The sequence below is a fragment of the Otolemur garnettii genome, unplaced genomic scaffold (genome assembly GCF_000181295.1).
Source record: "Otolemur garnettii isolate 467f Iridium unplaced genomic scaffold, OtoGar3 scaffold00257, whole genome shotgun sequence".
In the NCBI taxonomy this organism is placed as follows: Eukaryota; Metazoa; Chordata; class Mammalia; order Primates; family Galagidae; genus Otolemur; species Otolemur garnettii.
The window spans coordinates 519,227-534,100 of NW_003852652.1; the positions used below are offsets into that span (position 1 = coordinate 519,227).

Below are 14,874 nucleotides of genomic sequence, written 5' to 3' on the forward strand. Positions count from 1 at the left end.
TAGCCCTGCTGCCTTAAGAATTTAGTCTAAGCTCCAGGCTGCTCCTTTTTGCCAGTAGTGGGTCTAGCAGGAACTAGGGCTTCAGGGTGGGGCATTTACCTCTGACTAGGCTGGTTAAGATGCTTCTTCCCTAGAAACCAGCAGAATTCTGCTGTGATGTGTCCAGTGTGCCAAGGCAGCCTGGAGTTTCCATGCAGAGCCCCACACCATAGGTGTGCTTTCAAAACCTAGGTAGTGTACCTTAAACTTTACTTAAAAGATTTAAGTAATCCTGCCAAAGAGGTGAAAGCATTTGAGAAATACCTAAGACCCTTTTTAAGCAATTTGCAAATTACGGGTCTTTAACACCAAAGATGTCTTCCCTTTCAGGGAAAGGAGGATGGGACTTACAGGGAATAAGAGGCCCAGTGCAGTAACAGTAACAATGTTTTCTGATTTTAGGTCAAGTGCTTATTTGCGCAAGCGATGACCGAACATGTTCCCAGCTGAGAGACTATATCACTCTTGGAACCGAGGCCTTCTTATTGAGGCTCTACAGGAAAACTTTTGAGAAAGACAGCAAAGCCAAAGAAGTGTGGATGAAATTTAGGAAGGAGGACAGTTCAAGAGAAATTATGAAATCTAAGAAAAGACCCAAAAACCCCCAAAACAAAGAACGGTCTTCTACCAAAGGAAGGACTCTCAAAAAAAAAAAACGAAGATTAACTTTAACTCAGATGATAGAAAAATCTGAAGAACTGGAAGAGGATGGAGACGTTGAGGAAGGGTATCACAGGGAAATAAGCAGCAGCCCAGAAGGCCGCTCAGAAGAAGTTAAGCATGAAGATTTTGATTTAAATTTGTCATCGGATGCTGCCTATGGAATCCTGAAAGAACCCCTCACAATCATCCATCCTCTTCTGGGTTGTAGCGACCCTTATGCTCTGACAAGGGTACTCCATGAAGTGGAGCCAAGATACGTGGTTCTGTATGATGCAGAGCTCACCTTTGTGCGGCAGCTTGAAATTTACAGGGCAAGTAGGCCCGGGAAACCTTTGAGGCGAGTTATGAGATTATTAACTGCTCTTTACAGCTTGCAGTCTCACGGTTCTTTAAGACCTAGTGCGGCCTCTACCAGTTGCCTATTAGTTTTCTTATTTTTAACATTCTGTTGTTAGAGTGCTGGTTACATTTATGAAACTTTATTTTGCTTTCTGATGAATCTGAGAAGTTGCATGGGAAAGACAGCAAATGTAATCACAGAACAGCAAACCTGGTGGACTCCTTGTCTCTGATGACCTGCCACTCTGTCGTTCTGTGCCATCATCTTTATGCATTGACTTGTAGCGTATGGAGTGCAATATCTGAAAACGTTTAGAAAATGTATAATATCCTAAGTTCTTCCAAAGTTAGTGTAACTATGACTTGGCTAAATAATTTTAATCTCCTAAAATGTCGTTCCTATAAATTTTAAGTGACTCTAAATTTCATCTACATAAAATGAAAGTGGGGGAATTACTGTAGCAGATTTTCTTGAGTTTCAAGAAATGTCCGGTGAAAAATCTACAGAAATATCAGATAAGAAAATGATGCCTCCCAAAAAAGATAGTGTTCTGGCTCTCCCAATTATCTGAGGGGAAATAAACAGCAAAATTAATATCCTGAACTCAGTGTGAACCAAAAACAGAGCCAAAAGAAACCTTCCTAGCAGTTTAACTAACACAGCCTTTCAGAGCACAGATGAATGGAGGAGCTGGATCAGAAATAATGCAGGATGAAGAGATTAGATAAAGCTGGTAATGTAATTATAGGCTGGTAACTTCTCATACTTTGCTGTTGACCAACTTTGTAGATGGCTATGTGTGCCAAACTTCTTTCTTGCCTGAGAACAGAATGGTGTGATATTTAGAAACAAAATAGTGAGAGTCAGAAGGGACCTGGTAGTTTAACATGCTCACTCTATCTGTGGGAAACTGAGACCTGGAAATGGGGAATAACTTGGCCTCAGCCACATGGTACATCCATGGAGAGCTGAGGTCTCCAGACTCAATACCCAGTGATCTTTTCACTATCTATACTTCAAGGAAATATAATCCGGAAAAATAAAGAACAAAAGAAAAACCAAAGTTCAAAAAGGAAGATACCTCTGATGGAAAGTGAAGAAAAGTGACAAAGGAAGTACTGAAGTCAGCTCTCTTAGCAACAAACAAGATAGAAAAGCAGACCTTTTCTAAGGGAAAATGTATCACATTATTCTCTGAGGAGCCTCATATATTCCATATGTCGCCTGTGCCCATGTGTTTATATAAAATGTGTGACGGCTCTGTTCTGTTCAGACATGAATAAAAAAGAACTGAGAAATTACTTGTGGAGATAAGGTCATGTAGATTTCATTTGTTTGTTTTTCACTAACATGAACTTTCATAAGCTGGTTTTTATAGCTCCTATCCAACTTTTTAAATAATTGCTTGGCAGAGGTGCAAAGAAAAAAATTGAAAAAAGAGAAGCTGCGAAGATTTTGTGTTTTTTGATTTGTTTATAGTTATGAGGAAAGAATAATTCTATCCCTCTCGTCGTATTTCAATGTTTACCTAAACTCTGTTCCTCCTTTTAGTGAAAGGGAAAAATAGTGATAATGAAAAACCCCACATTTCACAGGTAGGATTTAGGCAGCTTAATTTTAGTTAACAAGTGATGAATGCAACCTTTTATTCTTAGTCAAATATTTATTATTTGAGCACTCTAGGTTGCTGACTTCAGATGTTCTACTGTTCCTTTCAGGGATTAAAAATTACATTTTTGTGATCTTTAAGAGTTCTGTCTTAACTTGCAGGGTCTACTTTCTTATATATGGAGGTTCAACTGAGGAACAACGCTATCTCACTGCTTTGCGAAAGGAAAAGGAAGCTTTTGAAAAGCTCATAAGGTAATACACAGAAGATGAGCGTGAAAGTTGCATTTACATGGAAAGCCTTTCAGAGTACAGGGGCATCTCTGGATGGAGGCTGGCCGCGGGGGAGGGGTGGGAGGTGTGTATGAGGGGATCCTAGGGATCCCAGCAAAATAAACCCACTGTCTGGTCAGTCCCCAGGTGTACCCCAGCACATAGTTCCTTTTTCTCTCCCCCTCTTCTACCATCTCCAGTTGCTTTTCAGTTATTTGTTTAATCGAATGTTAGAAAGGGGACAAGGAGAACAGAGCTGCTTTTCTGTTCATAAAGAAATATAGTCAAAACACTACTTTTCTAAGAAACATGTTTTTGTAAATCTCCTTTTTCCCTTATGCATAAGAGTCTCCCCTCCTCTGAATGATTCTTTTTCTCCTTGTGAAATTCCCATTGAGAGTGGGGACTGCTTTATAACCCAGCCAGTAAAAATAATCATCAGTACAATCACTCTGGGAAGATATTTTTTAGAAGGTGTGTTGTTTGTCTGACTGTAAATGTGTGTGTTTTTGAGAGTGGGTATCTGGTCATGTTCCAAATCCAAATAGAAAATGTTTTTCAATTTAACATAAGGAAAATGTTTATGAGACATTTACAAACTGAATGGGTACCTCTTACCCCTGGAAGCATTATAGAAATCTGATAACTGCCTGGGATATTGTCAAGGAGACTGCCACTGGGTGTGGGAAGATGGGCCAGATAATCTAATCTCTAAGGGATCTCAGAAGCCAGAACAGGGGCTGGACAGGGCATCATTGAGCTAAACCAGAGAAAAGCTGAACTGAATGAGACCATGTCCTGCCCAGAGGGTGACTGAGCCAGATCAATCTCCAGGCCTCAGACATTGGCAGTGTGGGACAAAACTTATTTTTAGTGGTAATCAGCCTGCCAGGGCCCTAGACCGAATTTCAAAATGGCCAACCATCTAACAGTCCTGGCTGTGGGATCTCAATATCTATGTGTGGAACATACACATGGCCTGGATAGTCCCAGGCAAGCATTCCTAGAAACAGCTGCTTACTGAATCAGTGCCATGGAGGCTATGAGGTGGGGTCAGCATGGTACATGGACAGTCCCATTCCCTTCCTTCCAAATCCTATAGAATTGTGATGTAGACTCTTCCAGGTACGAGGCATACAATTATTGCTCAGTCTTTTTAGCCTATGAAAATACATTCTCTACCAGTGTGCTCTACAGAATTGTTTATATCATGTATATGTGTACACTTTTCTTTGAAAAATATTTCAGAAATAGTGTTAGACCAAGTATTATACAGGCTACTTCTTTGAGCACTGTCCCCTCTTCTAACTTCTAGACCTTTACTCCCCAGGGCTCAAACAATAAAAAGCTATTTATTAAGCATCTGGTATGTGCTGGGCCCTGTGTGAATATTAGAGAGATGAAGTTACAGTGGTGCAGAAAAAGTCTCTGCCCTTCTGGAGCTTATTCTCTAGCAGAAAAGATAAACTTTAAATAAGTCTCTCATAAGTAGAAGTGTACAGAGCACTGCTGGCCACAAAGGTAAAAGCGTTTAATAGGAGATGTGTCAGAAATTCCTAACCCCAACCAGAAGGTGATAGGTGCTTCCCTGAGAAAGTGACAGTTAAGCCGATGCATGAAAAGGCTGTGGGCGTTGCTAGGAGGATTGTGTGGAAATGGGGGTTATGTTGAACAAAGGTGGCTATAAAGGCTCAGCGATACAAGAGGCTTGTTAAGGATTTAGGACTTCAAGGGCAGTAATACAGCACTGAAGTGTTCTAAGTAGGAAAGTGACAAGTATATTTTTAAAGGCCCTCTCTGGCATCAAACTGAGGACCGAGGGAGTGTGGCACCTGCTGGGAAGCTAAGATTAGGCTACTGGAGGACAGAGAGCAGATTTAAGAGAGATTTAAAAAACCAATGTAGCAGACCATAACCGATGTGGGGCAGCCCCTCCTCATCACTCTGTCACTCTTTATAAAACAAAAAACTTTTGCCTAAGCTTTCTCTGATTAAAATTGTCATCAAGTTACAAATGAGCACAGAGAGCTCATATATTCAAATTAACTTATTAGTGTTCATGTTGGGGTCCCTAAAACCATCTGCAGGCTCAGTGATTCACTGGAAAGACTCCTATGAGTCAGAAAAACTGTTCCATTCATGGTACAGCCTCACACAACAAAAGGGTACACATGAAAACCAGCAAAAGGAAAAGGTGTGTGAGGCAAAGTCCAAGAACAGCCGGATGTCCTTTCCTAGAGGAGCCACATGGAGGAACTTCATTCTCCTGTGCAGAGTGTTATCAACAGTTAGACATTAGGGCTCAGTCACCTGGATACAAAGTGCCCACAGGATGACTTCAGTTGCTCAGACTTCTGCCCCTCAAAGCAAAAACAGGCATTCACTGTAAATCAAGTTGTTAGCATAAACTGTCTGCTCAAACTGGTACCTTCTGACCAGGCAGAATATTCTAAGGATTCAGAGCTGGTCAAGGGCCCATCTTGAGGAAAGAGATCTTTCTTAGAAACACACAGAGTCTGAGCAGCCCCAGCCTGCCGAGTTAACCTTTTCCTGTACAGTGTTGTAGCCAAGGACGCTGATGGACTGTGAGGAGGGCACTGCCTGTGTAGGTGGGTTTTAGCTTCATACCTTCTTCACACACTTCCTCTTATCTGGTATCTCAGGGAATCTAATCTAGAAAAGGGTACTTTTAGTAGATAGTAGTAAGAAATTAGGAAATTCATGCCATTCTTATTTTTTTTAATGAACATGAGGGACACAGGTACAGTTTTGTTACATGAGTATATTCCATAGTGATAAAGTCTGGGCTTTTGCTGTGACTCACCTGAATAGTGGACATTAAGCCATTAAGTAATTTCCCATTCATGATTCATGCAAATGCTTCAACTGTCAAAGAGCTCGATAACAAGATGTGGATAAGCCCTACACAGATTGGAAACCTCCGTCCTGAGAGCCTGGAACATGGACTCTCCCACATTTCAATAAAGAACAATAATTTCCACACCAAGTCACCAAGTTTTAATGTCATTTAAACTGTAATCTGGTATAAATTTTTCTAAGCTCTCTTAATGGTGACTGTCTACTTATTATAAATAAGATCTTCCCATTTTATACAGCAATCAGATGATTATACCATTTAAAATCTTAAGATACTTGTTTTTCCAGGAAACTTGAAGAACTGGGGAGGTGTTTGTTTTGAAAAGCAAAAATATATATTAAGGTGCATTGTTGAAGGAACATTTGCACTATGCCTGCACTTAGAGAAAAATTTAATGTGAGAATAATATAATGTGCTTTTGCCAAGACCTCCACGGGTGATGTTGTAAGAGCAGCGCTACTATTTAAAATAACCAAAAAGGAATGAATCAGCCTAACTGGCAGTAAAAGGACTGTTTAGCTGGATTAAAGATTACAGATGACAAAGAAAAAAGATTGTGCTTTCAAGTATTTGTAATAAAATGTTCCCTGGATACAAAAATTAGTAGTAACATCCTCAGTATACATAATGTTAGGGGGAATTGTTCCTTTTCAAAGGAAGGGATAAGATTATTTGACATTTTATAGTTAAAAATGAATTAGTGTGAGGGCTTGAATAAATGCCCATTGGAAAAGACTTCTTGTTCAGTGCCTCTTCCTACGTTATCACATTGTACAAATACCAGTGAAGATATTACAGCAAACATAGGAAACTTCAGTACTTTACGAAAGGTCAGTGACATACCTAGAGACAAGACCACAAAGTAGGGGAGCTTCAGGCCGGGTTTAGTGAAAAGTGATAGAGACCTGCCCACACACAGCCACAGGCGGCGCTCCTCGTACAGCTAGAGACTTCTATCATGGAGCTTTATGGGTGGAAAATCCATGGCTGGCTGGAGGACTCTGGTGCGCCGGGTGTCTTGTGGAGTGAATTTTAGGGCAGGGCCAGCTAAGCCCTTTGTGGTCTCTGTTCCTGGAGGGGAGGAGGAGGCAGAAGGTCTGTGTGGGCTGCACTTGCCCCACCAACATTTTAGATTGAGTGGGAATAGGAATCTAAATTTGTAATTACTGTTTTGTATCTGTTACATAATAGTTGTGCTAAATGTTGAAAGCACATTTGTATTAAATTAATTTGAGTTGCTGGTTAAGAAAACTTATTCATAGTCCAGGTTTCATCTCTGATGTATATTTTTTCTCAGATTTAACTTGTAAATAGGTTTATATGTATACATATGTAGCTGTTATTCCTGTACTTTTCTTATAATGTAGATGAGGATGCCACATTTTAAGAAAAGTACAATACTAACAGCTAATATTTATATACACTTGTTGTGTACCAGGCACTGTTATGTTATCCTCATAATAGTCTTTTGAGGTATGTTTTACTATTATGCCCATTTTATAGGTGAAGAAATTGAGGCACAGAGCCATGAAATGACTTTCCTAAGGTCGCACTGTCAGTAAGTGGTTTCTGATCACACAATAGGGAGCCACGGTTTGTGCTCTAACCTATAGGCTCTCAGATTACAAAGTAATGAGTAAACTAGGATTCCCTGTGTGTGATAGTAGTTTATAAAATGTGGTTATATGTAGTAAAATAAAGGGGGGAACACCAATAAACTTAATAATTTCAAATGTTAAAAATTTAAGAGCAATAATTTTTTTTACAATTTTTTTTTTTTTTTGAGACATAGTCTCACTCAGTTGCCCAGGCTAGAGTGCTATAGCATCACCCTCGGTCACAGCAACCTCAAACGCCTGGGTTCAGATGATCCTCCCACCTCAGCTTCCTGAGTAGCTGGGACTACAGTCACCTACTAATAACACCTGGCTAATTTTTCTACTTTTCATAGAGACAGAGTCTCACTCATGCTTAGGCTGGTCTCAAACTCTTGACCTCAAGCAGTCCTCCTGCCTCAGCCTCCCAGAATGCTAGGATTACAGGCATGAACCACCATGCTCAGCTGAAGAGCAATAAATTGTTTGAATAGTTTGCCCTTTGTCCTTACTGGAGTGCAGTGGATATAAAATGGAACAGTGATGGGTGGTGGCCAGAGTCCCTGCCACTGCCGGTAGCATTTGACACTGGCATTCAAACTGGATTGAGACAACTGTAGATTGTCTCACATCGTGCAGAATTTAATGATTTCAGTTCTTCAGTGGTGTCTTTCAGCATATCCTGCTCTGACACATCATTTATCCAGAATGGTTTCAGAATTGGCCCATCTGATTTTATTTCCATTTATCAGAAAATCTTTGTTGTTTTTGTGCTTGTCAAAATTAGTTAATACCTACAGTTCGTCTTCTGGTTCACTTCACCCTAGGCTCTTACTGCGCTTCCTCAGTCCTGCAGGTGTTTTCCTGGTTGTTTTGTTTTCTCAACTTGGTTGTAAGCCCCAGGTGGGAAGAAACCCAGCTTATGCGTCTTTTCTGTCCTACCCAGCATGGATGAGACACAGAGACCTTGCAGTTTCGTGGAATTAATTGTGACTTACTTTGCTGGTTTGGAACTTAAGACAATAGCAGACCCGACTTACTCTGTCAGTGGTGACTGAAGGTCTCCTTACGATGTAGTTCCACATTGTGGAGTTACGGTATGCACAATCTCAGTTATGACTGTACAGTCCTCTACCTCTACAAAATGGGAGATTTGAGCTACCTGAAAGACAGAAATAATTGGGGGATCACAGTTTCATCCAAAGCGCCCAGAACACGATGCAGGAGCACTCCATCCATGTTATTAAATAAATGCTGCTCCTAGAGCAAAGCGCATGCTGCTGATTTTTTGTTTTAATCTCTGATGGAAATTTGATATCTTGTATCAACCTCGCTTTTCCTTTAAAATTGAGGATGTATAATCAGGCCTCCCAACTGGAGTTTGTTTTTTTATTTTTGAGACAGAGTCTCACTATGTCTTCCTCGGCAGAGTGCCGTGACGTCACAGCTCACAGCAACCTCAAACTCGTGGGCTTAAGCAATTCTCTGCCTCAGCCTCCCAGGTAGCTGGGACTACAGCCACCCACGTTGGCCCAGCTATTTTTGTTGTTGTTGTTGTTGTAGTTGATATTGTTGTTTGGCAGGCCCAGGCTGGGCTCGAACCCATAGGCACCGAGCCCCACCTGGAGTTTTTGAAATTAAACTTCTATCATATGCAGTAGAACCTCTGTAAGTTGACCACCCAAGTGACTATGACAAACTGGTCAATGTGCAGAAGTGGCCAACATAAGGAACTAGGCCTACTGTACTGATAAGTAGTACATGTGGTGCATGTCCAATCTGTGAAAATAAGGTCAGCTTAAGGAAGCGGTCAGTGTAGGGAGGTGGTCAGCTATGGAGGTTCTACCATATGTGTTTTTGTTTTCTTAATCACTGATTTTTAGCCATCCCTATTTATGATTGCCCTGAAAATACCTGAGTATAAATGACTTAAATTATTTTTTAAGGTTCAGTGACACTTTAGCCTTACAAATAGTCTCAGTAATCTCTCTGTGGCCTTTTTTACATGCTTATTTCATGCCTCAAGTCTTTTGAATATAGAATAAAAAAATAAACCACAGCTTTTTTTACTCTGGAGGATCAAGAAATTAAACCCAAACAAGAAATTCTTTCCACCTCCTTCGCCCGTCACTTTCTTTGCGTATTTACTTTCGGTGTATTTCCCGTGTTCTCTTTTACCACTGTGGTCGTGTATTTTGATATTATAATTCACAAAAGATTAAAATCTAGAATTTTGAAATTAGTTCAAAAAATGTTTAAAATGTTTCTCCCCAGGGAAAAGGCCAGCATGGTTGTCCCTGAAGAAAGAGAAGGCAGAGATGAGACAAACCTAGACCTGGTAAGAGGTGCAGCATCTACAAGTGTTCCCACGGATACGCGGAAAGCCGGTGAGTCCTGCCCTTTGCCAGGCACCCCTGTGCCTGTGAAGGAGGCTGTGGTGTTCCAGAGTCACTCTGCAGAGGCTTGGTTGTTCCTGACAAACTCTTAGAAATGGAGGTCAGGCTGGAGAAGAGAGTGTGTCCCCCATGCTCAGACTGCTTACTGGCCCCATGTCCTCCCTAGACCAGAGGCACCCCCATCTTCAAAATATGTGGGGTTCAATGCTGAGCACCCCAGCTTAGAAGGGGTCTCATTGTTGCTTTTAAATTTGGTTGGTTGAGATTCCAAATATACTTTTGCAAAGAAACTTCAGTAAATGGTGATTAGGTTCTTATCCAAAAAAGCCAGTTTAACTCATGGAGGAGCTAAAGGAAGTTTCTCCTCCCTTCCTTCCTTCTGCCTCTCTCCTTAGGCATGTACCTAGGTAGGAGTTGTTTGAGGTGCATACATTCCCGCTGTCTCTCCATATTCGTTTGCTACTTCTTAGAGCCTCTCCAGATCCCAGGCATCTGGTACTCTCATTGCTGGGCTCTGTGTCCAAACTGGCCTGCCACCAAGACTTGCCGAATTCCTAGTGCACTGTGATCCAGAAGTAACCATTTCCCACTGCCCAGATTCCCATTTCCCATGGCAGCCCTGATTTCATCCAAGTGGCATGAGAAAAATGTTATGGTTGAGTTGATTGGACCTTTGGTCTGGTCAAGTATACTTAGAGCAGTGGGTCTTAGAATTTAGTAGACTGAAGAATAAGCTCGAATGCTTGTTCAAACTGTAGACTCACGGACTTCAGTCCATGGAAATTTTGGCTCAGTTGATGTGAAGTAGGGTCATCATCTCAGGAGCCTCTGATGGAAGGTGGTCTGTGGACCATGCTCTGAGAGACGCTGCCTCAAAGCATCTGTGTCTTTTTCAAAGAAGATTCTTATTAATGCAGCTAGGTTGGTGACATTTCATGAAGAATTACAGAATGTAAGGCAGTATGAAGGAAGATAGATTTGAATATGAATTCTGACAGTTAAGTTCATGAACTCATCCTAGAAAAAGTGTTACATTTTCATTGCTGAATATCACTGTGGTCACCTCCAATGTACTCCCCTTGGAAAGCCATGCACCGATGCCGGTGCCTAGTTCACCCTTCAAAGTAATTTTGAAACTCTTTCTGGAATGACCATCAGAGTTGTCATCACACAGCACATAAAAACATACAACAATAATAATGTCACTCAGCAAGACACTGTCACACTTTGACATGAACACACCTGTGAGACACTATTATACCAAGGTTACGAAGCCTTACCAAGTTATTGGTACAGTGCTGCCAGCTTAAGTACACAGTGGCAGATTTGCAGACTTAATTGTCAGGCCTCATATGACAACAGCTCTGATAGTTATTCCAGAAAAAGAGTTCTTTGAAGGGTAGAGTAAGCACCAGTGTTGGTGGCCGGCTCCCCGGGGGAGCACCCCTGGGTGACTGGTAATGTTCGGCAGTGAGGTGTGTAGCACTCTCTAGGATGCGTTGAAGAACTGAATTGTCAGACCTCGTGTGGGGGCATACAGAAAGCTACACAGATGTCTGTCTTGAGTTCAGACCTCTAGGCCAACGGTTCTCAACCTGTGGGTCGTGACCCCTTTGTAACAATGAAAAACTACATCGTGGCATTAGGAAGGTTGAGAAGCACTGCTCTAGGACTTTGTATTAGTTTCCTGTTGCCACAGATTTAATGACTTGAAATAACACAGGTTCATTATCTTCAGTTCTGCATGCCCAGAGTCCAGATGGGTTTCACTGGGCTAAACTCAAGGTGGCATCAGGTCTGCATTGCCCTGGGAAGCTCTAGGGAAGAATCTCTGTCCCCACTTTTTCCAGTCTCTAGGGGCCATCTGCACTCCTTAGCTCACGGCCCTCCCTCCATGGGAAAGCCAGTAGCATAGCAGCTGCTCTCCTCTCTCATCAGCCTTCTTCCCTCTTTCACTTCTAACAATCTTTGGCCCTACCTAGGTAATCAGGATAATCTCCCAATCTCAAGATGCCCAACAGAGATATGTTCTGAAAAATGATTTCATAGTCATAGTAACATCACAGAGTGTGGGCACACAACCATCCATGGAGCTGGGTCATATGCCTACTTCACACCTAGTCTGTCTGGTGTAGCCTCTGGCTCCTCATGTACTGAATACGGTAGACCAGTGTTTTCAACCTTTTTTATCTCATAGCACGCTTGAACCTTACAGTTAAACTTCTGTGACACACTTAAATTATGTTGATCAAAAAAAAAAAAAGAGTTAAAAAAAAGAATATACTTATGGTGCTTTGAACTCTTTTCGAAAATAATTAATGATCTTTAAAAGTATTTGTGGCACACCTAAGATCCTCTCACAGCACATCAGTGTGTCACAGCACACCAGCTGGAAATCACTGCTGTGAGCACTTATAACACAACAGTAAGTGTTTGTTTATCTGACCATATCTAAACATAGACATGCTATAGTGAAAGCATAGTAGTATAATTTTATGGGACTGCTGTCATATATGTTCAGCATTGATCAAATCGGCATTATACAGCACATGACTATATTGACAGGCTGTAGGGATTAGGACGTGGAAATATTGGGGTCACAGGTGGCATTATTCTGCCTACATAGCCCCAGATACTTAAAAGTATGGTCCTTAAACCAGCAGCATTAGATGTGGAGTTTTAGATCCCTTAGACCCCGGCCTCCTGGATACAGAAGCTGCTTTTTAACACAATCCCAGGTGACTGGTGTGCACTGAGAGTGAGAAGCTGTGCTCTGAGGCGTTCCCGTTTCTCCCAGTCCCTTCCCTGTTCCCAGCGCGAGTCTGGTAGATACAGCCTCCCAAGGCAGTCTACTCAGCCAGCACTTTTAAATATTTACTGTGTCTGCTATTTTAACTGTCTACTATTGGGCTCTGTCCTAGGATATGGGAATACAGTGACCAGGGAAATGTGGTCAGTGCAACAGTAAGGGACTCTATACTGAGCCACAGAGGGGGGACCAGAGCAGATGTGTTTGTGTTTATGGAAGGAACTGTCAGTCAACTTTAACGTTCCTATTGACTTCATTTAGTTTAAGGGGAATTGCCTCTATTTTTTCTATAAATAAATTGTTTTGAAAGTATAGAAAAATGTGAAATAATACCATGTATTAATAGTATTATGTAACCATCATCAGAGTTAACAACAGAAATGTAGATTTTAAATTTTAATTGTTATATTCCCTCTGTGAGAGTTCTTCTCATTATTTAAAATGCTACCTTTTTTTAATAGGTGGCCAGGAACAGAATGGTACACAGCAAAGCATAGTCGTGGATATGCGTGAATTTCGAAGTGAACTCCCATCTCTGATCCATCGCCGGGGCATTGACATTGAACCAGTGACTTTAGAGGTTGGAGATTACATCCTGACTCCAGAAATGTGTGTGGAACGCAAGAGTATCAGTGATTTGATCGGCTCTTTAAATAACGGCCGTCTCTACAACCAGTGCATCTCCATGTCTCGCTATTACAAGCGGCCTGTGCTTTTGATTGAGTTTGACCCTAGTAAGCCTTTCTCCCTCACTTCCCGAGGTGCCTTATACCAGGAGATCTCCAGCAGTGATATTAGTTCCAAACTCACTCTTCTTACACTTCACTTCCCCAAACTCCGGATTCTCTGGTGCCCTTCCCCACATGCAACTGCAGAGTTGTTTGAGGAGCTGAAACAAAACAAACCACAGCCTGATGCAGCCACAGCACTGGCCATTACAGCAGACTCTGAAACCCTCCCCGAGTCAGACAAGTATAATCCTGGTCCCCAAGACTTCTTGTTAAAAATGCCAGGGGTAAATGCCAAAAACTGTCGCTCCTTGATGAACCATGTTAAGAACATAGCAGAATTAGCAACCCTGTCACAAGACAAGCTCTCGAGTGTTCTGGGGAACGCAGCAAATGCTAAGCAGCTCTATGACTTCATCCACACCCCTTATGCAGACATTGTCTCTAAAGGAAAAATGAGAAAGTGAACAACAGCAGCTGTCTGCTTAGCTGTGACTGCTTTTCAGCTGCCTTTTGCCAGCCATGATAGGTTATCATTAATTCTTAGCTCAGTATTTCATTCTCTCCCAATGCTTTAATGATTGCGTACTGATCCAAGGTCAGGGGACCAAGCCAGGATTGCTTTCTGAACTTAGTATTGAGGCATCATTGAACTTTCCTGCCTGTGCTGTCTGTGGCAGTCCTAAGGTGTCAGGATCAGATGAAGTTCTGCAGTGTTTACTGAGGCTATTTTCAAGACAAGCGGGGATTTGCGTTTTCTCCCGAGACTGAGAAAACACATGACCATGTTCCTACTTTCTGTGCACATGGGGCTCTTTGGGGTGCTGAGAAAGACCACGTCTGTGCCGTTCCTGACCAGTGCTCTCCACCACATTTTCTTCAACTCTGTACTTCTCCCACCTGTCTGCCTCAAAGGAAAATTCATGGGCCTTCCTACTACTGCTTTAAAACAGCCACCTCTAAAACTGGCTGACTAGTCTTGTAATCACCTGAATATATGTAGTGTGTACTATAACTTGACTGTTCAAAACAAGTATTTTTAAGGACGAATTATTACTTGGAAAATTTAGTGGTGTTGGTGAAGAATGATTCTGCTTTTGCACATATTCACCCTCTTAAAATCAGAGGTCTCTAAGGCCAGATGGCTAGTCTTTTTAAACTTCCTCTTTTTCCAGCTCTAGAAATTCAACATAAAACATCCTTAGCCTCTCTTTGATTCTGCATTTCCCATGTTCCTATGCTAGGGAACCTCTTTCTTTCTCTATATGAAGATTTACATACAAGCAAATGGAGCTGGGCACAGTGGCTCATGCCTATGATCCCAGCACTTTTGGAGGCTGAGGTGGGAGAATTGCTTGAGTTCAGGAGTTCAAGACCAGCCTGAGCAACAGTGAGACTCTTTCTCTACAAAAAATGGAAAAATTAGCCAGGCATGGTGGCACCGCACCTGTACTCCCAGCTACTGGGGAAGCTGAGGCAAGAGGATCACTTGAACCCCAGAGTTTGAGATGATGAACTGTGATGATGCCACTCTAGTCCAGGTGA

General features: G+C 41.8%; 1 protein-coding gene across 1 annotated transcript in view; it reads left to right on the forward strand.

Moving 5' to 3' along the window:
• Positions 1–14,608, forward strand: part of ERCC4 (ERCC excision repair 4, endonuclease catalytic subunit) — a 33,391-nt gene extending 18,783 nt beyond the window's left edge. The window contains exons 8-11 of the mRNA XM_003802727.3: positions 442–1,039; positions 2,813–2,905; positions 9,671–9,783; positions 13,063–14,608. Of these exons, the coding sequence (XP_003802775.1) occupies positions 442–1,039; positions 2,813–2,905; positions 9,671–9,783; positions 13,063–13,796 (1,538 nt within the window). The 3' untranslated portion in view covers positions 13,797–14,608. The remainder of the gene's footprint in view (positions 1–441; positions 1,040–2,812; positions 2,906–9,670; positions 9,784–13,062) is intronic.
• Positions 14,609–14,874: the final 266 nt, after the last annotated feature.